Consider the following 27,794-nt stretch of genomic DNA (forward strand, 5'->3'; position numbering starts at 1 on the left):
ATGTATCAGAAATTAGCACAACTTAAACTTAGTAAATGTTGAAATTAAAACTATTTTGGGTATCGGAGTCAGTTTTATATATGAATTTCTGGTCTTTAAGAGTCTTTGCTGGGAGAGCCAAACAAGAAGGAAATGTAATTCCTGCCCTCGTAGAGCTTAAAACCTCATGGATATTTAACTCCGATGAATGAAAGACAGTTACCAACAATGCACAAATGAAAACAAAAACATCACACCTAAGTGCTGGTTAGGTAAGATGCAATGGCCATTATCATGTCCATTCAAACTACAATAAGCCCTAGAAGTTGAGTAAAAACCAAGGATTTAAAGAGAGAGACAAAGATCAATGAGGATTAGGTATTTGCAAAAGGACAGGACAAATACATGAATATAACTTCATTAGTTACCTAGTTTATAAACTACACTATTATTTAACCTCTCTCCTTATTTACCTCTTTATTCTGTGCCTTCCCTTAAATGTCTCATATTCTAGTCTGAATTCAAATGCTTCTCTACTTTAAACGTTATGGAGTTACACCATAAACTCGTTCCAACTGAGCTCAAGTCTCAACTAAAATGTCATTTTCACAGACAGACTTTTTCCAGTCACTTAATCTGAAATAAGTGTGCCTTGTTATTCTCTGTCTTGGCATGTGTTTCACAGTCCTTAGCACAATTTATAAAATTATAAGTTATTCTGTGACCTTATCATTTGTCCTCCTTGCTAGATAATAAACTACCTAGAAGCAGATGTATTATTTGTCATTACTGTATACATACTGCTCACCACAGTGCCTAGCACTTAATATATATTTGTTGAAATATAACAATATATATTTCTGTGATGAGACCAGAAATTCATATATAAAACTGACTCCGATACCCAAAATAGTTTTAATTTCAACATTTACTAAGTTTAAGTTGTGCTAATTTCTGATACATAAAAATGTGTATCCACATAACTATATATAGATATAAATACATACAAACATATTTTATATCCATAGCAATATATACATGCATATATAAATATGCACAAACATAATTCACATCCATAGTAATATTTTGAGCTTTATCTATGAAATTAATTTCAATTTGGTTCAAAAATTTCATCTTTTACAACAAACCTAATCTGTTCATGAGAATCTTCATTCCATCTGAGGTAAGGAATCCTAGGTAGAACTGGGATATGGTATGGGGATGGTCAGAATTGCCCCTCACCCATACAGGGTGCATTGGTACAACTTAGGAAAGGAGCCACATCGTCTGAGTAGACACAACCACGGACCCAAAAACCTGGCTTGGTGATTGGAGCCTGGCAGGACTTCAGCTCTGGATTGGCTGTCCCAGCCAGGTGCCCTGGTACAAGGCACAACCTGCTTGTAGGTGGCCATCCTGGAGGGGGCTGCTCAGTGGTGATGCAAGCAGAAAGGGATGATCAGGCCACCCTTGTACACCTTTACTCTTTGCTCAAAAACACTGATTAAATTTGTCTGGCTGAGTTTGGTCAGATAGGGGGTCTCTTCTTCTTGGAACCACTTCTCTGAAGAGAGAGATCTCCTTGAGGGAAGATCATTTCCATGTTCAAGTGTGTACATGATGTGCCACGATCAAGTGGACTCTCAAGGCTTAATCTTAAATAAATCAATGCTGATTCTTGAGTCCTAAAAATTATGCTGTCAAGCTGGCTCTAGGTGAGCTGTGCAATTTCCCTCTGGAAAAAAAAAAAGAAGAAGAAGAAGAAGTTAGTTCCCTTTTATAGCACTGCTTAGTGACTTTTTGGAAATTATATCAGTGGCACTGAGAATAAACTCTGCTATTTCATCAGTGATCTGATTTATTGACTGTCATGACTAACAACATACGGGATCAATTCTAGCTCCCATGTATCAAGAAAGAACATGTTTATCTTATTTCAGTAATCTTTTATAAATCTATTTCTTAAAACATAGGGTCACAGATTTTTAGAGCCACATTATTTTTTAAAACTAAAATTAACTTTTCAATGTCCTTGTCTCGGAGTACAAACCATAAGGAAGGAAGGCCTGTTCCAAAACTACTAAGATGAATTCATCATTTGGAGTGGGAGCTCAAACCACCGAAATATAATTTTTTTTTAATGATTTTTATTTTGGAAATTGAACATAAAACTGGTTATTTGTGAATAAAGGATTGGATAGTGGAAAACAGCGTAGATGGGATCCCTGAGTCCTGGTTGTAGGGCTACCTAATTACTTGAGATTGTGCAAGTGACTTAATCTGGATGGAATCTGTCTTCTCCTGTTTATTAAATGAGAGTTTAAAGTCTTAAGTCCTTATAGCTCTATAATTTTTTTTAAGATTTTATTTATTTATTTGACAAAGAGATCACAAGTAGACAGAGAAGCAGGCAGAGAGAGAGAGAGGGAAGCAGGCTCCCTGCTGAGCAGAGAGCCCAATGCGGGACTCGATCCCAGGACCCTGAGATCATGACCTGAGCCCAAGGCAGCGGCTTAACCCACTGAGCCACCCAGGCGCCCCTCTATGATTTATTTTATATTAAAAGTCCTCAATGCAGGAAGAACGTCAGATAAAGCAGTCTGTGGGATCAGAAGTAGCATCTGCGATCACACACATTAAAAAGTCATGCGTATACAAGAGCCCCTGAGAGAAATGGTAAGCATGCCATCCCCGACCTACACTGAGCTCAGTACTGGACCAAATATCGCAGCAGATTTTTTTCAGTTATTCTAATCGGTCACCTCTTTGGGGAAAATCCTCACTCCACTAGTAAATTAGGGTCCAGAAATCGAAAGGGGCAAGGAGAAGCCTTATCTAGCCACTGCGGCCACTTTAATAACAGTAATTCGTTTAATCCGCTGTCCACCTCCACCAACTTTCACGTTAGCTTGGAGAAGTTTATGTCCGAGAAGTGAAGCAAATCCAAATATGGGGAACATTCTTCCATTGCCAAAATGGGAAATCTGCCTTATCTCCTCTTCAAAATCCTAACAGAAAATCTGCTCCCCTGTTAAAGATACTCAAACGGGCAGAAAGCACGTTCTGTGTGCAGTCCCTTACAGGCTCCTTCTCACCCCAACTTGCGGGGATCCCGCAAATGTCAAGTCACCACTCTTAACGTACAGATCTTTTTAGAAACATTTTTACACAGACTTTGTCTACCTGGGGGAAAGGTTAATATCTAGGTACACGGGATACAGTGGGCATCCCGCTTCTGCACGCCCGAAACCCTGCTACTAATTCTTCCTCCAGAACTAACGCCTCTGTAGCCTCTGTATTTACCACCCCACCCCCCCCGGGGAAATCTCCCCAGGATCCTCCCCCACCCCCCTTGAAAATGAACGCTGATTTCTCGGCCAGTTTCCTTCACCTGGCGGGGAGGAACCTGCGCTCCTGAGTCCCGGGGAGGTGCGGGCCGGGCCCAGATGATTTCCAGGGCACAGGTGGGTCCCTAGAAAGGGGAGTCCGGGGCCCGCCCGCCAGGCTGGGGGACCCGACACCCCACCTCACGCACGCACACGCGCTTGTGCCACTTCGGAAGCGCGCAGCACCTTCAGCAAGGACGGGTACTTCTCCAATAGTCTTCAAACCGTCTTAACCTACTCAGCGGCTCTCAGCGTTTGAGTTGTCCCCCCGCCTCTAAATCAGACCCCAGGGAAGAGCTTTACCGACTCGAGTTTCACGTTGGAAATCACCGGGGAGCAGGGGAATCCGTGCGGCGGGGAGACGGGAAAGGGACCGAAAAACTACCTACCGCCAACTCCAGCCCACTCCGTGCATCCTCCCCCGCCCGGGGCGAGGGGCGGGCCGAGGGTTGGGGCGGGGGGGCCTGGAAGAGGCCCCTCCCTTCTCACCCCCCGCGGCCCACTTTTACTCACTTGCTCTTCGAGCCTGGGCTTGGCCTCCTTTACCCAGGGGTAGTGCGGAGGGGCTGAGGGGAGGAGAGAGGAGCCAGCGAGCGATCTCAGTCTCTCCCGGCCCGCGGGCCAAAGGACCAGGGCCATGGATGCCCCCAGCCGGGCACCTCGGCGAGGCGGGCGCGCTCGGTCCCGCGCCCTCGAGGCTGGCTCCGAGGGCTCCACCGGGCCCTCCCCCTCCGTCCGCCGCCTCGGGCTGCGGCCCCTCCCCGCCGCAGCCGCGAGGCCGTCGGGCCGGGGAGACGCGCTCTCGCTGGGGCCGCCCCCTCCCCTCCCCACCCCCCCGCCCCCGGCCCGGCTCGGGCGGGGGCGCGCAAGGAGCGGTGACGTCAAGGGGCGCGCGGTGGCAGCACCTCCCCGCGCGCTAGTTAAAAAGAAGAAGAAAAGAGGGAGCGAAACATGAGAGGCTGTGTGAGAAGCTGCAGGCGCCGGCAGAGGAGACCTCAGCATCATCTCGAGCCCAGCGCTGGCCCTGCCCGCGCCTGCCCCGCCGCTGCCGCCGCCGCCGTTTCTGTTCCTGCTACTGTCTCACCTAAACAACTCCCGTTACACGGACAAGTGAACCTCTGTGGCCGTCTTCTCTTCCTCTTCTTCTTCCTTCTTTTCCAACTCCTTCTCCTCCCACTTCCCAGCCGCAGCAGGAAGCCCCTAACCCAACTGACACTCGCGCAACTGCAAACGGTGTCATCCGGACAACTTTATCTCGCTCCTCGGACTCCCCTAAGGCATTGGACCCATCGCCTTATCTTTTTATTTTTTGCAAAGTTGCATCGCTCCACATATTTTCGCCCCCGCCACCACTCTCTGCCTCTCGAGTGTCCCCCGCAGCCTCCTCCTGGAGCTGCGCCCTAGTGCCCCTGCTGGGCAGTGGCGTTTCCCCCCCCCCACCCCCCATCCTCCTGCGCCGAGCCCCTGCCGCTCCGGGCAGACGATGCTGAAGATGCTCTCCTTTAAGCTGCTGCTTCTGGCCGTGGCTCTGGGCTTCTTTGAAGGAGATGCTAAGTTTGGGGACAGAAGTGAAGGGAGCGGAGCGAGGAGGAGAAGGTGCCTAAATGGGAACCCCCCGAAGCGCCTGAAAAGGAGAGATAGGCGGATGATGTCCCAGTTGGAGCTGCTGAGTGGGGGAGAGATGCTGTGCGGTGGCTTCTACCCTCGTCTGTCCTGCTGCCTGCGGAGTGACAGCCCAGGGTTGGGGCGCCTGGATAACAAGGTAAGCACGCACCCGCCTCACAGATGCGAGACTGACGTCCTGGCTAGGTGGGGGTTCCCCGCGGCTCCAGAAATGCTGGTGGCTGTGAGGAGGGCGAAACTTGTTCGGAGAGTTCTTTCCGGTAACTTTTCTGAAGTGCTAGTGTGATTTGGTCGTGCGTTTCTCTGGGGTGTGCAGATAGCTCTCCCGCCCCCAAGAGTCCGCGGTCGGGATGCTGTGCAAAACTGCCGGTCTCAGAAAAGAGAAGCTTCTGTGGTACCCGCATTCTGGGCTGGGTAAATATTTTAAAAGAATCGCGATTAGCAGTGTGTTTTGGATCGAATCGGGCATTGGTTGCGGTGAAACTGTAAATTAAGGTGGCTGTGGTTTCCGGTTTATTTTTCTAGGGTAACAAGATTTGTGCAGTTTTCTCCACGTGCTCGGTCAGGGAGAGGATTGAATCGTAAAGGATGTTGAAGCATGGTTGGTTTATGAGCCCCAGCCCCGTCAGAGGGGGTTGTCTTGCATTACAATAGTTAAGCTGCGAAAAGGAACTCCTGGTACTCCCGTTGAGAACCCGAAAGACTGGCGAAAGATTTTGCTGGGGCATATTTGTCTCCGAAAACTGAGACTATTCTCTCCACCTCGGTTTGTAATGTTTTGAAACATTGTAAATTCGGGCTTTGCATGGCAGTGAGTTGTCTAGGAACATCTTCTCTAGAAATTGGTTTTAGGAGTAATGGCATTTACACTTTCCTTGTGTTCTTAAGTCTAAACAAATATGGAAGAATGTTGGTTGAGTGTAAAGGCAAGCTTATTTTTGAGTTTGCAACATCTTTCTTGTCATGGGATGCAGCAACGTGTGCTCTCTACTGTACTGCAAGGCAGGCGGGGGGTCACGTCATTAACAATCCCTGCACGTGAAATAAACAATCAGGTGTCTTTGCTCCCCCTCCCTTTCTCCATTTTAGGTTTAATTAAGAATTCCTCTGTTACAACACTGCAGTTGTCAAGGTCTGAGAGACTCTTGGAAAACTTGTGCTTCAGTCTTGCTGGCCCAGGCATTAAAAAAAAAAAAAAAAAAATACCCAGGCTGAATCTAATTTTTATGCTCAGTTCACGGTAGATTTCACTCTATTCTCATGTAAACAGCTCCTACGAATCAACATATGTGTCTGGGTGGTATCTCTCACTTTGTTTTGTAACAAAAAGCCATATTGCATCATTTAATTTGCTCAAGTCATGCAAATAGGAAAAAATCAATAGGACAAAAAGGGGTCGACTTATCCTCCTCCCCACTAAACTGTTGCCCACACACAGAGTCCTGTTGCTTATGGCAAAAGAATAACAACAACACCATTGTGTTTGTTAGTTGGTTCACTAATGGGTGAAACTAGAGAACATCATTCTCTTTCAGTCCCCAGCTCTGTCCAAATGTTCATGCCTTTTGAGGGAGCATTTGTCCAACTCCCTCTATTCCCAGATGAGTGAGAACTGTCTTGCTGCAGGTTTTCAGCTGCAACTCTCTCTTTATTCTTACCATATGCAGCAGTAGTCTGAGATTCAGGGAACAGATATTCCAGCATTTTATTCAAAACAATGTCATTAAGCTCCTGTATGGTAATTGAATTAAATTAAAAAAAAAAAAAAAAGCTACATTCACATTATCTGCAGGGTTTTACCAGGAGACCAGAAGAACCAGGAAATTCATAGAAGGGCTTAGAAATATTTGCCATTAAGTCTCCCTGTGTGTAATGTGCACTATGAATATCCCAGTGATCTGCAGACCCCTGCAATACTGAACTCATCCAGGAGCATGAGAAATGAAAATTTTGTTAACTAAATAGAGTGGGGAGTTGGAGGAGTGGGGGGAGGAACTGAGGGGAGTCATAACCCTTAAGAGGTGTTATATAAATTTTTTTTAAGAAATCATTCTTTAGGAAGAAATCTGCCATGTTAGCTATCCACATTCCTTTCCGTTTTACGTGCTTCCAATCTCCAACAAACCCCTACTCATTTGGAAAATGTGTCTGAATTAAATTTGGTACACTAGACTTTGCTGGTTCCATTACAAGGGCTTTATAAACCAACAATACTCAAATTGTTCAAAACAGAGTAGTGATATAGCTGTGCATGTGCATTCTTGACCTATGTTAGTTCTCAAGTTTTAATAGTTTTTAAAACATGTTATTTTATAATAAACTTCAGTGTTTCCCTGTTTTCCCCTAAGCCTTTCTGGCTTATAATATATGTTAGGGTCTTATTTCATAATGTGTGTACAGGAGAGATGATGGCTATTTGAACGGACCCATTTTTGTTTATGAAAAAAAAAAAAATCCCAAGAAGGATTTGTGCAACTTTTCAAGAAACTACAAGCATAGCTTCCTCCTACAGGAAGAAACTTCATAGATAGTAGCAAACAAGGTAGGAATATTAAGCATGCTCATCTGTGCAATTAAATCAAATTTACAAACTAACACATTTTCTTTAATGTAATGAACTAAGATTGAGTTCAGTCCTTTGGCCATGGTATTATGCTTTTGTATTCTAATTTTTTAGTACAGTTTAGTAATCTCGTATATTGTAACGAGATTATTAACTACCATTATAAATAAATACTGCCAAAATTTAGGAAGTTACATTGTCTTGGCAATATTTTTTTGCAGCTCCTAAATACAACATGCTAAAAGGATCTAATTCCCATTAGCCAGATTGAATCCGCAGCCAACTGAAATACCCCCATTTCTAAAACTTAACTTGTAGCCACAGAGGCTTAGACGCTCTCTCTACCTTGGGTGGTTTCACAGCCAAAGCTGTCAAGGAATGGGTGAAAAGTAATTGTTTTCAAGTGTGCCCTTTTACAATCATTTGTTTGCTCTGGCTCTTTCAGGGACAAAGGCTATTGTTGAACACATCCAACTAAACAAATAACTCATCCTGGGGTCCCTTTAACAGCTGCCTTAGTACAATGATCTATTTACATATTAGCCTAAAATTGAAACTGAACTCTTTAATGACATAATCCAGCACTATAGTCCAGAGACGCATGTGTTCTAGCCAACAGCTGAACAACCTTGTAGGCATATGATTTTTAGAAATAACTTTTTGTGTACCAAGTGATCTTGAGGCGACATCTTAATATACTGTCATGTATTTTCTCCTTTTGTCTGCTCATCGAACCCATGTGGGTGCCTTTTTATCCTCTTTGTTCAGTTACTTGATAAATAAAGAGAAATACAGAAGGTCTCTGTCACCCATTTTACCATTTGTTGATAAGCTATAGTTGTAGGCCACGCTCCACTGTGTGTATTCCAGTATTTATCTTACCTTTCTTCTATGGATTTTCCTTTCTTGTGGCTCAAGATTAAAGGATGACCTGCCAGATGTTATAAATTAGTCAGCAACAGCCACAATCATTACTAGGCATGCTGTAATAATGTTTCGAAGTTTTACATGACTTTCAAAGTATATTTAGTTTAAACCACTATAATTTGATGGTTTCATAGATGGCTTTTAAAAATCGAAACAGGAAATTAGCTTAAATTTCTTCTTAAGATTGATGACCTTGTCAGACATAAAGTTAAGGACCTATATGGACACAAGCACATAGGCAAAAAAAAAGAAGAAAAACTACCGTACACACACCAGGACTCATCTGTCTAAAACAGTGTTGCAGCTTGGACTGAGTCCGTTTAATTGACTTCAGTAAGACTATTGGTTCATTGAAACCAAAGCCAGAATGATGGCTCTATCTATCTTCAAATAGGTATTTACACTGCAGACCTCACACAGAGCAAAATGTTACCATCCTGCTGGGCCGGAACAGCATGAAACTTTACAGAGAATAACATTATACTCGATTTCAGATAATTTATTGAATCCTATTTCTGAAACTTTTGATGAGAGATCTTGTGGCCAGAACACATTCCAAAAATTGTAAAAGACAAAATTCTTCAGGCACTAAAATCAAGCTCTTCCTGGACAGCAGCTGGGAGGGTGTATGAGGATCATTTTGTTTCAGCTATAAAAAAATGGAAGCATGCATATTCTCCATAAAACTAAAGATAATTATATTCCAGTTTTTCAGCCAGCAAAAAAGGTGACTTCAGCATCCTGAAGTTGTTTTGTTCTTAGTGCCCTGCTGTACGATAAGCAAACAGAACAAAGTTGAACAGTATTAATATTGAATAGATCTGGTGAGGTCTGCCAGAATATGGACAATAAAAGACATTTAAAACATTCTTGGAATGCAAATTCTAAGTGTCTGGCGTATGTTTCCTTTCAGAAAACTTTAACCATTTAAGCAATTGTCATTTAAATAAATTGATAAAAATCAAAATGTAAATATAATTGTGATTAATAATAACTTTTCTGAATGTTGTAGATAGTTACAACACATTGCAAAATATAGTTTTTTTGAAATAGGGTAACTTCTATGGAACTTTTAATTACTGCATGCTAAAGTTTTATCATGCTTGTATTCAGTGATACTTTTTAGTCACTTTGTTCTCTCAGGTCCAAATTTCGTGATCATCTAGAATATCTTTATCATAAAAAACAGAAGCCATGCCATTTACTCAAATTAGAACTTCCTTGTGAATGAAGTATTTGCTTTAAACAATGACCTGAAGTTTCAGATGTTAATTTCAGTTCATAGTTCTAAAGAAATAATTAGGCATAAATGTAGTTATATAAACAGAAAAGGTATGAAATTTATTCCCATTATGAAAAATCAATACTTAATTTAGACAGCACTACATTTCAAGTCTCAAATATTGTGCTGGTATTGTCTTCCATGTCTATTGGAGGAGCTCCTGAAGTCGTTTTTTTTTTAAGTTAGTACTAGACACCAAGACCAACTTCATTGACAAATTACTAACCTCAGTGAATCAGTAACTCCTGAATTAGTCTTACTGAAATAAAAGATGTAATACTGTATAAATAAAGATAAAAGTCTGAAATAAAAGATATAATACTGTATAAATAAAGTATTCCTTTTTTTTTTTTACTAAAACTCACTAAATCCTATGCAAAAGCACTTTTATTAAACCCCTGTGTTTATTCATGCATATAACATACCTGAGGAGCTAGTTAGAAAGTTTTTCCTGGCTAAGATAAAATGAATAATAAAAATTGGTCTTAAACCAGTTCAGCTTCAGATATTTTTTTTATACAACATGAAAAGAAGGTATTTCCCCCACTGTAGGAAACTTTCCGTATGCAATCTGTAGATTGAAAACTATCTGAAATTAGAGAAATGTAATTCCAGTAATATCCCTGAGAATATCATATTAGGAATATCAGGAGTGAACTACATTTTTACCTGAGACACAAATAACCATGTCTTTGAAAATTCTGCTTTACATACAGTTGGATAAAGGTATTTAGAGGATTTAGAGGATAAAGGTATTTAGAGTAAATATCAGTCACTGTACACTTTGACACAGAGTAAAATGATAAAGGGTTAAAGGGTCTCAGTACTATTGTCATTTAGTTTTTCATACCTGAAAGATAAACAGACTTTGACCTGCAAGGGTAAGAAGCACTTTTATGCATCCTTACCCTCTGCTCCCCCATCTCAGGCCAAGAGACTCCACTTATATCCTTATTAAAAGCATTCTGTATTTGTGACATAGTAATTCTTTTCAGACAACCGCTGTGGCTAAGTTACATGAGTCTACTTATAGGATTACAAAAAACATAACTAAACCTAACTTCACGTGACTAAAGAGAAGTTTGTTTCTGATTTATGGCTTTCAGATATTTTCTGTTACCAACAACACAGAATGTGGGAAGTTACTGGAGGAAATCAAATGTGCACTTTGCTCTCCACATTCCCAGAGCCTGTTCCACTCACCTGAAAGAGAAGCCTTGGAAAGAGACCTTGCACTTCCCCTGCTCTGCAAAGACTATTGCAAAGAATTCTTTTATACTTGCCGAGGCCATATTCCAGGTAAAAAAAAAAAAAAAAAAAAAAAAGGACAAATTAAATAAATTACTGCAGAATATCCTTATAAGATACCTGTTCTTAAATGCTCACTTCTGAGGTGGTAAAATTTATCTCACCTACCCAAAAACCTATTTTTACCTCACAGTTAACCTTGACAAATTTGTAAACTTTCAGAATTGCTGCTAAAAAGCTTACTGTCATTCCGGTCTACAAACAGTATGTTGGTTTTGTTGAGATGTTTTACATTTGCTAAATCGATAATACAGTTGGTGGTCTTTATAGGCATTGGATTATCCGTACAGATTTCTTGATGTCTTTTTCATCCGCCAGCATCAATATCAAGACAGCTTCCTTTTCTACCTAGCTGATACCAAAGTGCAGATTGCTCACAGACTCTTAAGGTCTTACTTCCTTAGATAAAGAATTATTAGAAATCCAAAGTAACACCTTATACAGCACCTTCACATATAATGCGAATTTGCTCCTCAAAAACTCTGTGCTGCAGGAAAGAAAAGTGGAGTCATCCCCATTTGACCAATGAGGATGACTGAGCCTCAAGAGAGGTTAAATGCCTTAACCGAAGTTGTGTGGCGAGGAAGTGATAGGACAGATATAGAAGTTCATAGGCTGACAGTGTCACAAATATATCTGCTTACTACCTTATTTTGGACCTAAAAAACAAATAGATTCTTGGACCTTGGTTACTTTTACCATCCAAAGTTTGTAAACTTTGGCTGTTGTTGCTTCAGTCGGAAGAATCAACATAGAGATACAAAAGAATTTAACGAGACAGATTCTGTTTAGTTAGGCAGAGTCACACACAAACAAATCTACTGAAGCTAACAGTTTATAAAACTAAAGGGCATTGAAGGAAAAGACAAGTTTTAAGAACTGTAGGATGCGCTTAGAGACCTTTTTTAACTGCTATGCATATTTTACATTTTTCTCTGACCCAGAAAAGTGTACATTCTTTATTATTATTTTTTTTAATAGAGCTCTCTTACTAACCTAAGAAAACATTTTGACTAGGATTGCTTGCTTCCTTTGGTGTACCATACATGTATCTAAACCCATTCGTGAGAAAATATTATTATTGTCTTTGTAAACTACCACCATGTCTGAAAGGCTTTTCTTGAACCAGCTGTTTCTGCCCCTTTATCACATTCCCCAAGGCAGAGTAGAACAGGTCACGGTTGCCTAGATGTCCCGCAAAGAAGCGATAACAGATTAGGTACCATGAAGGTTTGCTGCAAATCTCAAGTCTTGAAGGTTCGCCTTTACCAATATAAATTGAAAAGTAATATGGGCACTTACCATTTTCGTCCACCTTTATCTACCTGAGATAAATACAACAGTGCTGGATTTAAGGACTCACCCCTAAGGTCTCTACAGATGTGAGTTATTTTAGCTTCCAAAACAAACAACAGAGAGCAACATCCAGCAAAAGAGAGAGAGTGCCACAAATAGCTCAGGAGCTAGACCTGCAAGCACCTCGCTCCCCAGATCAACATATGTGGTGACGAATGACAAATTTATGTTTCTACAAAGTTTGTGTATATGTAAAACTGCCGAAGAGCATCAAGATGTCAAGTGCTTTTGGGGGCCACCCAGGCTGCCTTGAAAGACAACCAGATGAAAGCTCCACTCCAGTGGTGGGTAGAGAAGCAAGGGTGCTTTCCAGGGACAGGCTCCAGGCTCCAGCAGCAGGCAGAGGGGGACTTCCCCTGCATCTGTCAGAAGCTAATAATCATTCTAAAGACTGGTCCCAAAAGTGAGTTGTAATAACACACTCTTTGTGTTAATTTATGTTAACCAATTTGTTTCCAGACTTATCCAGGGCACAGAGCTGACCATTTTCTAAAGTATGATAGATAAGAAGGGACTCTCCCCACTCAGCCCTTGCCCCAACGCAGAAGACTCTTTACGGTTCCGGAACACTTATTTTTCAGAAATTGCCCTCAAAACAAATTTTTAACATTTTCACCTTCTTAAGTCTACAGAATGACATGGTTTACTATCCTCTAGAGTTCATAACTGCAGGAAAGAGATACTTTGTGATTCTTTCTTATAAGAAGTCAATATATTTGACTTTCCTCATTAATAGCTTCATCTTCCTGCACATGAAAAACTTGAAAATCCACCACTAGGGCACTTGCCGAAAGGGGTTGAGAGAGGGGGAAAGAAAAAATCTCAAAGGCATCTTCATTTTCCCCCCATTGCCCAGTAGGTCAAGAAATAAACAGAAATGCTCTATCCCTTTGCTTCACCTTCATGAGTTTAAGAAAGCACCAGTCACCTTGGAATCCAAGAACATCCAGAAGATAACTGTGCTTTAGAAACTGTAATTCAGAAATATTCATGGTCTGCCTCTATTCAAAACATGAAAAAAGTTAAAAGACGGTAGTGGAGATACACTAGTGTTTTATTAATCATAATATTCTCCAGTTGTGAATTGACTTAAGGAAGTAAATTCTTAAAACTCATAAAAGAGCAAAATTGCATTTGAAAATAAAAGAAAAACAAACACCCACACAGGCACACAGGCGCTGCCTGCTCAGACCATATGGAGCAAGGCAATGCTTTGCTGTTCCCGCAGCAAACATAGCACACTCTGAGGAAAGGGTGGAAACGCACATTCAGTGGCCTTGCTTCCTCCTTTATACTTGTTACCACGAGTATCATGATATACTTTTTCTCACTCTCAGGCCGTCCTCTCTTCAGCTGTAGGTTATTTAGTGCGAAATGTCTGTATACAATTAGTTCAATTGGTTTAATCCTGTTGCTAATGAGGCCAAGGTCAAGGGTTTGATTCCACTGAGTCTCTGTAGTCCATAGCCAGTCCTGACCCCAGTCAGATACCTTACACATGTGGCTTATTAGTCCCCGGGAGAACAAACCAGACGGAATGGATGGATACATCAAAATCCACTACCTCTATTAGAAAATGCTGTCAAGGGCAGGCCTCACTGACAGTGGGTTTTCTTGTGTTTTTGTTTTTTTCCTTATCACGGTGAACAGCATACATAATGAAGAAAAGTAACTTTTCTCTAGCATACATGGCCAAGAGGAAAGCTAGAGCTTAGAACATTCCACAGAGAATATTTATTTACATCAGTATGTTGTGCATTGCTTTGTGGTATAGTAGGACTGGATTCATCATGATCCAGGAGAATAGTTACAGGTCCAGGGTATTTGATAAGTTATCAGGAATTTTAAAGATGCCGCTGGCTGGAAAAATCCACGTTATTTCCATCATCAGTAGACTTGATCATACTATGATGATCCAAAGTGAACTAAACACCCACCTTCGGTAAAATGCCTCTCGGGGTATTGTCCCAGATAGAAGGGTACCATTTGGTAAATTATATCTTCCCTGACAATAAACAAATGTAAACCTAGTGTCCTGAAACCAGGTTCCTTTTAGCTATTCACAGGAAAATATATCCTAGTCATCACTGTCCACAAAATCAGATCACTTAAGGTAAACTATTAACAAAAGTATAAGATGTTGCGATTCAAATATCATAATTAGGAGGAAAATGTCCATATTTTTATGTGTCTTTTGAGTTGGCTCCCTCCTTTACCCTTACTCAGTTTGCGTAGATTCTGTAGAAAGCTAGGAGTAATTCACTGTTAATTCCATTTTTGTTTTAATTTGGTAAGAGAACACCTTTGGAGCCATAGGGCTTATGAATCTATGCTCTTTAATCTTCAGGTGTTAACATTTGAAAATGATTTGTCACTTCCACGTTTGTCCCCAGCCAATAACCTTGTCGAATGGAATCAGCCATCAGCATTGTTTGTTAATTTTCTCTTAAGATGGTATTGCTTTGCAGACAGTAATCCTGGATGGAGATATTTCTTTTTTTTTTTTTTTAAAGATTTTATTTATTTATTTGACAGAGAGATCACAAGCAGGCAGAGAGGCAGGCAGAGAGAGGAGGAAGCAGGCTCCCTGCTGAGCAGAGAGCCCGATGCGGGGCTCGATCCCAGGACTCTGAGATCATGACCTGAGCCGAAGGCAGCGGCTTAACCCACTGAGCCACCCAGGCGCCCCGTGGATGGAGATATTTCTTAAAAAGCCAACTTGAAATTTCTTATCAATTTCACTTTGAAATTTTTATGTGATCTTGCAGGCAAAGATCATATTAAAGTGAAATTTCTCATTTACACATTCAGTTATAAATATATCCATACTATGACAGTATTCCTGCATGCATAATATTGGCATGGAGATCTTGATGCCTGATGGAGGCTGTGTGTGTGTGTGTGTGTGTGTGTGTGTGTGTGTGTGTGTGTGTGTGTCTCCAGAAAAAGATCGAGTCCAAAACTGCAAAAAGTTTGCTTTAGCAACGCCGTTTTCCTTCTCTTTTTACATCAAACAGTCTTGTTCAACACTACTGAGCAGTTTTCATCTATGTGCTTAGCCAGGAAAGAACGGAGGAGAAAAGTTATCTTTTGTAAACAGTGAATCACTGAAGAAGAGTAAATGCTGCCTTCTTCATTCCTCTCCCCAATTTCTAATCCCTGAATTTTTTTCAAAGAAGGATAACCTCCTTCCAGCTGCCTTGCCCCTCCCATGAAGCACCCCTCCCAGCTGCCGTGCCTCCTTTCAGTCTCACCCTTACCCCACCCCTACACACACACACATACACACACACACACACACACACACTCTCCCAAGGATATCTGCTCTCACTTGCCTGATTTCCAAGGAGAAGATGTTTCCTCACAGTCTAGTCCCGTACTGGTCTTGAAGAGTCTGTCTCAGAAATTTAGGGATGATACATTTTACCCAAAAGTTAGGTCAAAATGTACATCAGGACTCTCAGAATTCTCAGATTAGTTTTAAATTTGAGGGGGCCCAAGTCAAGCTCCTAGAAAATAGACTTTTAATCTTTCACGTTCCACGGATAAGTCTCACTTGGTTGTGCCCAGTTCTTTTTCTTAGAAATCCTTGCAAACCTGAATCCATTACACAGCTTCTAAACGTCAGCCAAGGGACAAGGTACCTTCATCACAAAGCTGTTATGTGTACAATAATCTAAATTGTTAGGTAGAAATCAAAGTGTTATGTGTAGTTAAAGATATGAGACCTGCAGCAGGAAGTTAGGACATCATATAAGGTTGACTCTGGTAACAACATCATATTCTGAAAGCAGAAGTAATCAGAATATGGAAGGAATCTTAGTAATGTGCCCCCCCAAAATACCTTATTTACTTAAATTGTGAAAATAATGTCAAAATTCTTTTTTTTGTCATAAAGTCCTCCTCCCCTTTAGTAAATATAGTTGTTTTATTTGATAAAAAAAAAAAATTCTCAATCGGTAAAAGAAGAGAAAACATCTTTCAGATCCCTTTAAGTAAGTCTGTTTTGCATTTCTGTTTTGACTTGTCATAGTTTTTTTCAGTTAGGGTGGCATACCAGCTTTCTGATTGAGAAGACTGAAGGGATAGTTTAAATATAGTTCTTATATTACAAGATAAGCATTATTTTCTGTAAGCGATGCGTAGGAAAAAGGCACATAAGTATTTGAAGATGGAGGCTCTGTTCTTAACACCGTCACAGTGATTTATTACGACATATAAGGACCTTGTGATATTCAGTAGATTTATTATTCAATCACATGTGAGTGACAGAGAAAAAGATTGTAAAATGACCCAAATAGGCACCTGATGGTCTATTTCTTTCTTGACTCTAGTGTGTTCTTCTTAGGATGTTATTTGTTATGGTAGGGGGGAAAAGTGCTGACCAGTGATGGGATAAACTTACAAGTACAACATATGGTAAATGAGGAAGCTTGCAAAGGGTCAGTGCAATAAGATTAACGCTGGATTTGGATTCTGTGTATTCCGTATGAGTCTTTTAAGATATCCCATGCCATATTATTTCACTTTAACAGAAATTCTTAAATTTTGGTTAAAAAAAAATGGAAATCCCAAGCCAAAAAGTGGTCCTTTCTTTTTATTATTTTCCTAGAATATTCATATACTTTCTAAAACATGTTTCCCATATTTTATCTTTCAAATAGGGCATTTTTACTGTCATGCTAACTATTTCTAATGAGTCTTTCTGCATTTTTTTTAAAGGTTTCCTTCAAACTACTGCTGAAGAGTTTTGTTTTTACTATGCAAGAAAAGATGGTGGGTTGTGCTTTCCAGATTTTCCAAGAAAACAAATCAGAGGACCAGCATCTAACTACTTGGACCAGATGGAAGAATATGACAAAGTGGAAGAGATCAGCAGGTTCATAAAGATAAATGCTCTTTAATCTTAAAAAACAAAAACAAAAACAAAAAACCAACTGACCAGTTTTGTGGCTTTGTTAGTGAATCAACTGTCTGTGTTTGATTCCAGCAGCTATCTCCTCCAGACGCTTTTTTTTTTTCTTTTTGGTAGTTTGCTTCTCTAACATCACATTTGCTTAAATGCCTTTAATGCTTAGACTACTAATCTTTTATTATGAGTTTGGCCTCTCTGTGATTCACGTGAATTTCATGATTATAGTTTTAAACTTGACCTTTATGGCTGTTGTTGGCATATGGAAATAGCGCAATTCTTATTAGCAAATCAGAGTTTTATAAATAGATCTCAAAACTTTCTCTCTGAGGGCCTTTCTGTAAGGCTTAATTATTGTGAGTAAACTAATTTTAATTAGAGTCACTGAAAGAGAAGATGATTAGCTCATGAAATTTTAAAATCTGTAAAATTATTATTTGGATTCTCTCTTTGACTTTTTTTGGTAGAAGGCTATTTGTTCCACTGAAAAGAACTTAAAAGAATCATATGGTGACTTTTGGGCTAACAGCACGTCATGATTCTCAAAACCATTGATTCCTAGAGGAAATAGATTTTGAAAAGGATGCAAGTACATCCTTTACCTCCTTCACCTCAAGAAAAGCTTACTGGTTTTCTTTAATTTGTTTAGAAAGCACAAACACAACTGCTTCTGTATTCAGGAGGTTGTGAGTGGGCTGCGCCAGCCTGTCGGCGCCCTGCATAGTGGGGATGGCTCGCACCGTCTCTTCATTCTGGAAAAAGAAGGTTACGTGAAGATACTTACCCCTGAAGGAGAAATTTTCAAGGAGCCTTATTTGGACATTCACAAACTTGTTCAAAGTGGAATAAAGGTTGGCTTTTTAAATTTTATTTCTCTTTGCTCTGGCTATGTTGATTTTATTTTAGTGTTCTCGCTCTCGCTGAAAGTATTTGTAATAAAAAGAATGTTTAAGGAGAACGTAAGGAGACAACCTAAGGGGACAGTAATTTACGACAACTGATTGGGGACAGTGACATGACATTTTTAATATTCTTTGGTGACTCTTAAGCAGTGCCATCAGGTTGATATCTTGACATGCTTTCCTTGTGTAAATTACAGATTGAAAATAATACCTAGTATTATAAAGTATGTGTTTAAATGTTGTTTACTAGGCATAATACTTAGAACTGTGTATCAGCACTTGCTGGTAGAAACAAAGAGGTCTTTCGGTTATTTTGGCAAGAGCAAAGCATTCGTTTACTGCATCTGTTTTTGCGTCTGTCATAAAAAATGCTACCTTTACTGTGTCTTCCTTGTACAATGTTTTTACAGGTAAGTCAAATGTTTTCATCGATAATTGGCCATTTTTATATTACATATGCATGTGCTGCCTTCTCTCACTTCTCCAGTTTGAATTCTCATGTTAGATAATGTCCTAGTATATACATAAAATTACTGTCAAGTTTGACAAGAGCATAATATGTTATATTATTAGCAGTACGGAGCTGTAAAGTAAACTGACATTTTAAAATTGAGGCACATTCAATAGCTCATGACTAATTTAGAATGAAACAAAGTAGCAGTGCGATTTGAGAAGAACTGGTTGTCTTTTGTATTTCTTACCTGGGAAGAAAAGTCAAAGGAGGATGTATATTCTTCTACTCATATAGAAATGAACTCCTCCTTGCTTTGTTGAGCTCTATTCAAAGACACGGACATCAAAACCAGAAGAAATAAGTCAGGAAAAAAATAGGTACATTTCCTGATGTAGATTCATTACCTGCCATCTAAAATAATTAGGATGATTCAGTTAGAATACAGAGATTATATATTCCATGTTGTTGGTAGCACCCAGATTCAGGTGTGTGTTGTGACTCTGTCACCAAGAAATCCTGTGTAAGAGAAGTACTTTATGGTACGTATGATCATTTATGGAAAAGGGCTTCAGTACCAACACACAGATCATTTGGAAAATCTGTTAAACTCAGTAGTCTCAACTTTCTCCCAATAAAAGTTTTCATTAGAATTCACAGCAAAATCACCAAAAGTCTCTTAAAATGAAGCATTAGTGTTTTGCACATAAGACTTTAATAAGTACATTTTGAAATGTGTTCTGATAATTCACCGCCAGTGGAGCAAAGAATTAAGATGCAGCAGCACGTATATGACTCACTAGCGGTGTATTTCTTTTCAAAGATTTTATTTATTTATTTGACAGACAGAGATCACAAGTAGGCAGAGAGGCAGGCAGAGAGAGAGGAGGAAGCAGGCTCCCTGCTGAGCAGAGAGCCCGACGCAGGGCTCCATCCCAGGACTCTGGGATCATGACGTGAGCCGAAGGCAGAGGCTTAACCCACTGAGCTACCCAGGTGCCGTGCAGTGTATTTTTCTTGCTATGAAAGTTATATGTACTCTTTATGAAAGAAAAAAATTGGGGAATGTATTTTAAAAATCATCACCTATAATCTCATCAGTTAAAGAATACCACTACTAACATTTTGATATACTTCCAGCTTTTATAATAAAATTAGATTAATTTATCCTGACTGCAAAGGTAATATAGGTCCATATTAATAAATGTGGAAACATACAAGAACATGTTTTCTTTTTGCTTTTCTCCCAAGCAGCTTTAAAATAAAATTGAAATCCAATCGTATACACATCTTTTTAGCTTTCTTTTTTTTTTTTTTAAAGATTTTATTTATTTATTTGAGAGAGAGACAGTGAGAGAGAGCATGAGCGAGGAGAAGGTCAGAGGGAGAAGCAGACTCCCCATGGAGCTGGGAGCCCGATGCGGGACTCGATCCCGGGATTCCGGGATCATGACCTGAGCCGAAGGCAGTCGTCCAACCAACTGAGCCACCCAGGCGTCCCAAGCTTTCTTTTTTTGACATAAGAGTATGTCATGAGTATGTTACCAGATTTGAAAACTTCTCTCAAAAACTTAGTTTTTGTCTCTTCTGGGTATTCCATTTCCTAATTATGAGACATTTAGAGTGACTCCGGTATTTTCTTTTTATCAGTGCAAGTAATGTGATTTATCATTCTCCTGTGTATTATTTAACTGATCATGCATGACTTCCTTAATGTCCCTTCACAGAAAGAGCATTACTGAGATGAAGGACATAAACCCCGATACTCATTGCCAATGGCTTTAGAATATATTTTCAAGTATTTGAAAGAATAACATACAGCTTTTAAATATTTGAATAAAAATATTGGTATTAAAAAGATAAGGCATGATAAAATACAGGTGTAAGAAATGGGCTCAGTTTCATTGTAAGAAGTGAAGAACTGATGTTCTCATTTCTACTTCAGTTTACCTGCCTAAGTAATGACAGCCTTTTCTTGGGGTTCCTTCAGAGTGTGTCTGTTTCATCTTACGCCCATTCATTGGGATAGTGAACGAAAGTTTATCTTCTCCGACCTGGAGATATTTCATCACGCAATAAAATTGTAGAAGCCAGATTATGACAGTACAATGATTCTGCAGTAGGTATGTTCTGCAAGCCTCTGGAAAATTCTGTAGAACCCTCATTGTCCCTTATTTCCTACGACAGTTCCAGGCCTTATAGGGCTTAAAATAAACTTCAAAAATCCTTGATTCTACTTTTGTAGAATACATAATAGAACATATTTTTTAAAGTGCAATATTTGAATTCTCTTGGAGTTTGGGACTAGTGATGTCAATAAGATAGGAACCTATCATGGCAGAGTCGAGTGTATACTGTATAGCCAGTAATGAGACCACAGCCTTGTTACCTCAGGTAGGTGATGCTACAACTGTCCTTTATCTTAGACTCTATGGAACTTCCCTCGCAAGTCATGAATTGGAAGTGTTAGAAGAGGCCGCTGTTGGTATGATGGGGCGGATGCCAACACGTTCATGAGTTGATCATACCATTGATCTTTGTGATATGCCCCTTAGAGACTTTTGAAGTAAAAAAATTTTCACACCTATTTCACAATAATTTTTTCAGGCTTCTTGATATATGAACAGTTAGTGCGTTCATGGTAGAATTCTGTGTTCGTCAACAATCATTTTATGTAAAAAATACAAATAGCAATTTCATAAATTATTATGTATATCACTTTCTATGCTTTCAGTTTTAAAATTCTAAGAGAAGGCATAAAGCTTTATTAACTGACTAAAGTATTGCTTGCAATACTCAGATCACAGAAATTAATAATGTATACTCAACCTAACCTTCAAATGTTTGAAATGAAAACAAGACAAACCACAGTGAAGATCCCCCCATGATATTAATTAATGATCATCTGAGTATCTTAAAACAAACATAAAGAGGAATTCCTGATTACAAGAGTTTCTGAAAGCTAGTGCTTGCTGTAAGGGAATCTGGAATTCCGTTTCTGCTAATTGTCAATTAAGAATCAACAGGAATTTCTGTCACCTGGTAAAGGACTGACATTTTTGTGGCAAGAAGCAGAACATGGTTGGTGTCCTCAAAGCTTTAGTAGCCCTGATTCTTAAAGCTACTTCAGAGAAGTGCCATCAACACAGCCAGTCATCCAGGGAACTTAGACAACTCTTCCCTAAGTGGTCCTGTCTGAAGCTAAAAATAGGGTGTCTTATTTTTAAACACCTATATTGTGCTGCCTAATATTGTGGGAGATTTCAGTACGTGTAATTGTCTATGTCTGTCCAACCCAAGTTATATGCAAAAATGCAAAACACAAGCTAAAGAAATGGCTTGTCTTTGCTATAGGAAATACATTGTTGAGTTGGATGAATGGAATAAATCCTCATGCCCTGTGAATTTAAACTGTCATTTGTTTGGGAAGAGATGATTCCATTCACAACAGCTCAAATCCTACAAGACTAAGCTTTGTGAAATTGCCAAGTGAACAGTGAGTCAGAAAACTGTTTTAAAAGTATGTAGTGATTTCATAGATTTTTGATTGTAGTGCACTGTTTAAGCTAACCACTAATACACCAAAGAATGATTCAAGTGTTCAACTGGTGAGCAGTCTTTAAAATCTTCATTTGCGGGTGTGCATGTGTGTGTATGAGTGTGTACATGCTTTGTTTGTTATTGTTGTTGTTGTTTTATCCCAAAGGGAGAAATTTTAAAAATCATACTATCTATGTCCCTGAGTAGTTTGAGGGGTGCCTGGGTGGCTCAGTGGGTTAAAGCCTCTGCCTTCAGCTCAGGTCATGATCTCAGGGTCCTGGGATCGAGACCCACATCAGGCTCCCAGCTCAGCAGAGGGCCTGCTTCCCCCTCTCTCTCTGCCTGCCTCTCTGTCTACTTGTGATCTCTCTCTCTGTGTCAAATAAATAAATAAAATATTTTTTTAAAAAAAGATACTGGAAGTTTGAAATCTTTAAATTGAGCTTATAGCTGAATTCTGAGTCAGACCTTCTGGCAAGTGCTCGAATCAGCTTCATCTATCTGAAGTCCTTGGGAATGACAAGCCAGTGGTTCTCAGGAATGGCTGCACAGTATAATTGCCTGAAACCTTTAAAAAATTCTGCTGCCCAAATTAAGTTGCACTATCTGGGATTGAAACCTAGGTATTGGTATGATTTTAAAGCTTTCCCAAGCAATTTCAACGTGTAGCCAATTTGAGAGCCCCTGATCTAGACCAAACTAAACACCTGAGCCAGTTTCACATTGAATGAGACACATTTCCCTGCCCAGACTATGCCCAGGTGCTACTACTAAAATGTCCACGGGGAGCAAATGGTTGAATATTAGCTGTCATTTGTCACTTCCTTGGCCTATATGTATTACTTGTCCACTTTGAGGGAGAAGATGAGTTCATTCTTGCACCATGTAAGATTCTTGATATGAAGTTTTGAAAAAGAATGTTGTAAAATCTCAACAATTCTAATTGGACAATTTCTTTGCCTATAAATTTTTCCCATTTTTGTTCCTTTTGGAATCTGGTATTCAGCTAGTTGGCAAACTGTCATCCCTGTTCCTAAAATATGTAGTTTGTGTTTATATTATAGACCCCTGTAAAAATGACAAGGACACCAAAAGTTATTCTAGTGTAATTTTAACAAACTTCTGACTACCAAGGATCTGAAAGTCAGCCTTAGCTTTGTGTGTGTGCAGGAAGCACAAGCCTGCACCTGTTACCCACAGGGTGGCCTCTTGAGGAAACCAACACACAGCTTTCTCTGCCACTCAGTTCTCATGAGCGGTCAGAAGACGGAGAGGCCCAGAGCCCTCTGGGCTAGCAGCATGCAGCAGACAAAGCCGAAAGACTTGTCTATCATTGGAACAAGTGTGACTGGACTCCTGTCCCTTTCTATCTACTTGGATCCTCATTTCAAAAGATGCTTTTCGAAGCAATCCTTTTACCAGGGGAGGAGAGGACATAAGGCTGAAAGCTGCTGATTGTCCGGGTGACTGAGCCCATTGAGGTGGGACTCTTGAGAGACAGTGGCCCGGGCGCCCGGGAGCCAAGGGAGTATGAGGAGGAGGACGCAGGGTGTGCCGGGGCAAGCCCCAGTGGGGCAGCCTCTGATTTCACATGCTTGTAAATCACAGGCATAATTATGAGCATCGAAAGTTTAATGAAATCCAAGGGCTCATCAACCCATTGGGGTGGATGTCCTACTTCTCTGAAGTTTGTCAGAGACCTAACCTTTTCCTCTGCCTTCAGCTTGCTGTCTTATGGCAGCCCATGAAATGCTAGTATATTTTTGCTCTAGTGAAATAAGTCAGAGCAGAAGAAAAAGCAATTTGCTTATCAAAAGTAGTAGTGGGTATATAGCATGCACGCAAATGCGTATGTCGATGATTCAACCGTGTGTCAAATACTTTCTCAGAAAATCATTAGAAGTCAGCTCTTAAGCATACTTTAGGTTGGAAGAAAGCCTGTGTTACCTTGAAAGAAAGCTGTAAAATATCTTTGGTAAATATTGCAATAGAAGAATCACCATCCTAAAACACCCAAGTGTATATGTGGCATTTTTGAAGTTTTGGGCCAATCAAATTACTGCATTCGAAGAGAATTGCTATGAGTGGTGGGAATAACTATTAGACAACTTCATTCTGAAAGTGGTTAGAAAGTTAATTAAATAGTCTGCCCCCAAATAAAAACTTTTTAATGCCTTCCCTTTCTTTGTGGTTTAACATTCTGGTTCCAAACTATTAAGATAAAATGTAAGCAAAGGCACAGCTGAAAGTAAAATTTGGGCCACACTTATTTTTTCATATCAAGGTAGTAATGACATGGTATTAAGCCCAACTATTTTTCTTTAATTGAGTGTCACAGACACTTTACATCAAAATGCCCTATACTCTCTGAATCATGTAGTTTTAATTTTTAAATAAGTTGAATCTCATTTCAAATCTAGTCCACGGAATGTCCACGGAGTAATTATCTTAATGTAAAGCAAAAAGTCCCTTGGTGATGAGAAATAATCGGTGTCGTTTTTTGTTTGGTTTAAGTTTGTTTTCATTTCTGGTGTTCTTATGTGTTTATTTTGGCATTTGCAATCCCATTGATAAAATATTTGAATAATTATAGATGTGTATATATGTGGTGTATGCCAGTATAAGCCAGTTTAATCTATAAATTATTTTCCATCATGCATCATGTTTTTTACTGAGACAGAAACTGAAGAGGCAGATGTAATGTCCCTCCAGCTGAGCAGAAAAAGGCCTGCCTTCTCCTCCATTTTAGGTCCCATAAGTCATAGTGGAGGTGAGGAAAGTTCTTACATTAATGCCTTTGTATTTATCTAAGACTTGAAGGGCAGAGGAAATAGAGCCTATAAATCTCAGAAGTCTATGGTAATCATTAAAACAAGGGGGAAACTAAGAAGTCTGGACCCTAGAGAAAGACTCTGCCACTTGTAAAAATCATCTGTCTGAACGTGGCTGCCACCACTTCAGCGTATCTGACTAGAGAGAGAAGAGAGAAGAGCGACTGTTGATACCACCTGTCATTGCTTCCCAGGAGCTGTCTTATCTAAAGAAAAGAAAATAGCAGGCATCACAAAACTACCTGTAAATGGTAGAAGGGAGCATAGCGCTCCCTTTTAGAGCCATTGAATAGCTTTTCTTTCTCAAAACTACAGACCTCAAGCAAGCTGTGTTGTTAGCAAGTATCCTGCAGTCTTCATTCTTACTAATCATAGCCGCCATTTTTTTAAGCTCTTACTTTGTTAAGCCACAACATAGATGACCCTTGTAATTCTGAAGTAACCCTGTGAGGCATGTATTAATATCCCATTTCACAGATGAAGAGACTGAGGCCCAAAGTTAGGCAAACTGCCCAGGCTAACACAACTAACAAGCACCAGAGCCAGATTTCCAAGACAGTTATCTGATGCCATGCTCTGAAACCCCCGTGTTCTGCTGCTCTCTGCCTTTAGTCAGCTAACTGCTCAGGAGGAAAGACAGAAGTATGTTCAAGAAGCTGAGATTGGGGGTGCCTGGGTGGCTCAGTGGGTTAAAGCCTCTGCCTTCAGCTCAGGTCATGATCCCAGGGTCCTGGGATCGAGCCCCGCATTGGGCTTTCTGCTCAGCAGGGAGCCTGCTTCTCTGCCTGCCTCTCTGCCTACTTGTGATCTCTCTCTCTGCCAAATAAATTAATTAAAAAAAAAAAAACCTAAACTCTTAAAAAAAAAAAAAACTAAACTAAACTAAAAAAAGAAGTTGAGATTGGTGATGAGCGATGTTCATCCCAGCAGGACAGTGAGCAAGCTGAGGGCCTAGATCTGGCGTCAAGCATACAAACTTGGGTTCCCGTCACTGCATCCATACCATGAGCTGGTGATTTGGCCTTAGACAAGTGAGGTAGTCTCTCTAGTCTTAGTCTCTTCATCTGCAGAACAGAGATAATAAAAGGTTGCACCTCACACTTCACATGTACAATTTCACATGAATCTGAAATGCTTTGAAAGTTTTAGCTCTTATCATCTATCATTCTAACATGAAAAGGGTGGGGGGAGGAGGGAAGACAAGACCAGCCCCCAGAATGACTCACAAGCTCCAGGGTCCACTGTTAACTAGATGCCCTGGTGTATAACAGCCCCCTTAATCTGGGATTGAATGGTAACTTAGGGAAATCGTGGGATAGTGTTAGCCTTTGCACCAAAATTACATGGCAGACCCAGGGAAACAAAGTTATATTGATGTATGTGTGTGAGTTTTCTTTAATTCAAAAAGAAAAAGCTAGAACATACTTTCATTTCAGTGTGTAACTAGAGAAAGACACAACCTTCACTTTTGCAACATCAGCTCTTGACAGTAGTGGATGGCGTTGGTACCTGCCTTGTAATGCAAAAGTCCCATCCTGGGGGTTCTCAGAGCACATGCCTAAGGATGACAAAGCATGGTACAGCGACCCCCCACCCCAGCACGGCCACAGCCTCTCACTAGAATTTCTTTGCTGCCATAGTAGTTTCTCTCAACCTGGATATTATAGTAATGAAGGTCTTTCTGTGTGTTTATTTTGGAACATGGTTTGTGTCAATCTGCCGTAGAGTTAATAAATTGTAGGATTTGCAAAGGAAATATACTGGGACTGAAAACTAAGAAGGTTCATATTTTTGCCAGCTTGCAACTATTGCTCAAAGCATAGATGTAGATTCTCCGGATTTGGGAGAGGGAAGTACTTGAGCAGAGTTGCTACGAAGTTACCAGGTAATGTCATGACATAGCGTACTGCTCCACAATTTTTTTTGTTTGTTTTTTAATAGCAGATCAGTAAAACGTACCATGAAGTCAGGGAAGAGAGAACTTTAAAGGAAAACACCAAAGTTAAACAAGAGCAACCACAGACATCAGTGAAATGTGTTGGGGATCAGGTGCGATAATATACAAATGGAATGACCTCAACTATCTCCCCCTTGTTTACGTAGCATTCTGCTTTTAACAGACTTCTTGAATTTTTACATTTATATAATATATATAGATTTATTTATACAATATAATAATCCTATAGAATAAATATATAGTCAATTAGTGCAATACATTTTAACTTAGTTCTTGGTAGTATTCATCAATTGACTTTTAGTTATTTTTAAGTCTGTAAAGTCTGCGATTACGTTGAACTATCATAATGTCGAAGTGACAAGAACAGAGGACATATATTTATTATTTTTTTTTAAGAGGGGGTGGGGTGGAGGGGCAGAGGGAAAGGGAGAGAGTCAGTCTTAAGCAGTCTCCATGCCCAGTCCAGAGCCCGATGCGGGGCTCAATCTCATGACCCTGAGATCATGACCTGAGCCGTAATCAAGAGTGGGATGCACAACTGACTGAGCTACCCAGGTGCCCCTTTAAAGTGTTTTTAAAAACTGAGTCACTACCTTGATATTAAATCAGCTTTGGACTTTGCTTGTCAAAATATCCTTTGAAAAATTAAAAAAGTGCTATTTATTGAGGCCATTCTATAATATATCATAATGAGAAAAGCTTGAGAAAATCTTTTTCTAAACCATCTAATTTTCTATCTCAGCATGACTTTGTGATACCAGGTGACACGTGGTCACA

General features: G+C 40.0%; 1 protein-coding gene and 1 pseudogene across 1 annotated transcript in view; one reads left to right on the top strand and one right to left on the bottom strand.

Moving 5' to 3' along the window:
• Positions 1–882: 882 nt before the first annotated feature.
• LOC125092998 (homeobox protein Hox-D11-like) lies at positions 883–4,370 on the bottom strand (annotated as a pseudogene).
• HHIP (hedgehog interacting protein) overlaps positions 4,274–27,794 on the top strand; it is a 94,248-nt gene continuing 70,727 nt past the window's right edge. Inside the window, exons 1-4 of the mRNA XM_047717553.1 lie at positions 4,274–5,127; positions 10,867–11,059; positions 17,147–17,303; positions 17,986–18,187. Coding sequence (XP_047573509.1) covers positions 4,849–5,127; positions 10,867–11,059; positions 17,147–17,303; positions 17,986–18,187 — 831 coding nt within the window. The 5' untranslated portion in view covers positions 4,274–4,848. The remainder of the gene's footprint in view (positions 5,128–10,866; positions 11,060–17,146; positions 17,304–17,985; positions 18,188–27,794) is intronic.

The sequence above is a fragment of the Lutra lutra genome, chromosome 2, assembly GCF_902655055.1.
Source record: "Lutra lutra chromosome 2, mLutLut1.2, whole genome shotgun sequence".
Classification (NCBI taxonomy): Eukaryota; Metazoa; Chordata; class Mammalia; order Carnivora; family Mustelidae; genus Lutra; species Lutra lutra.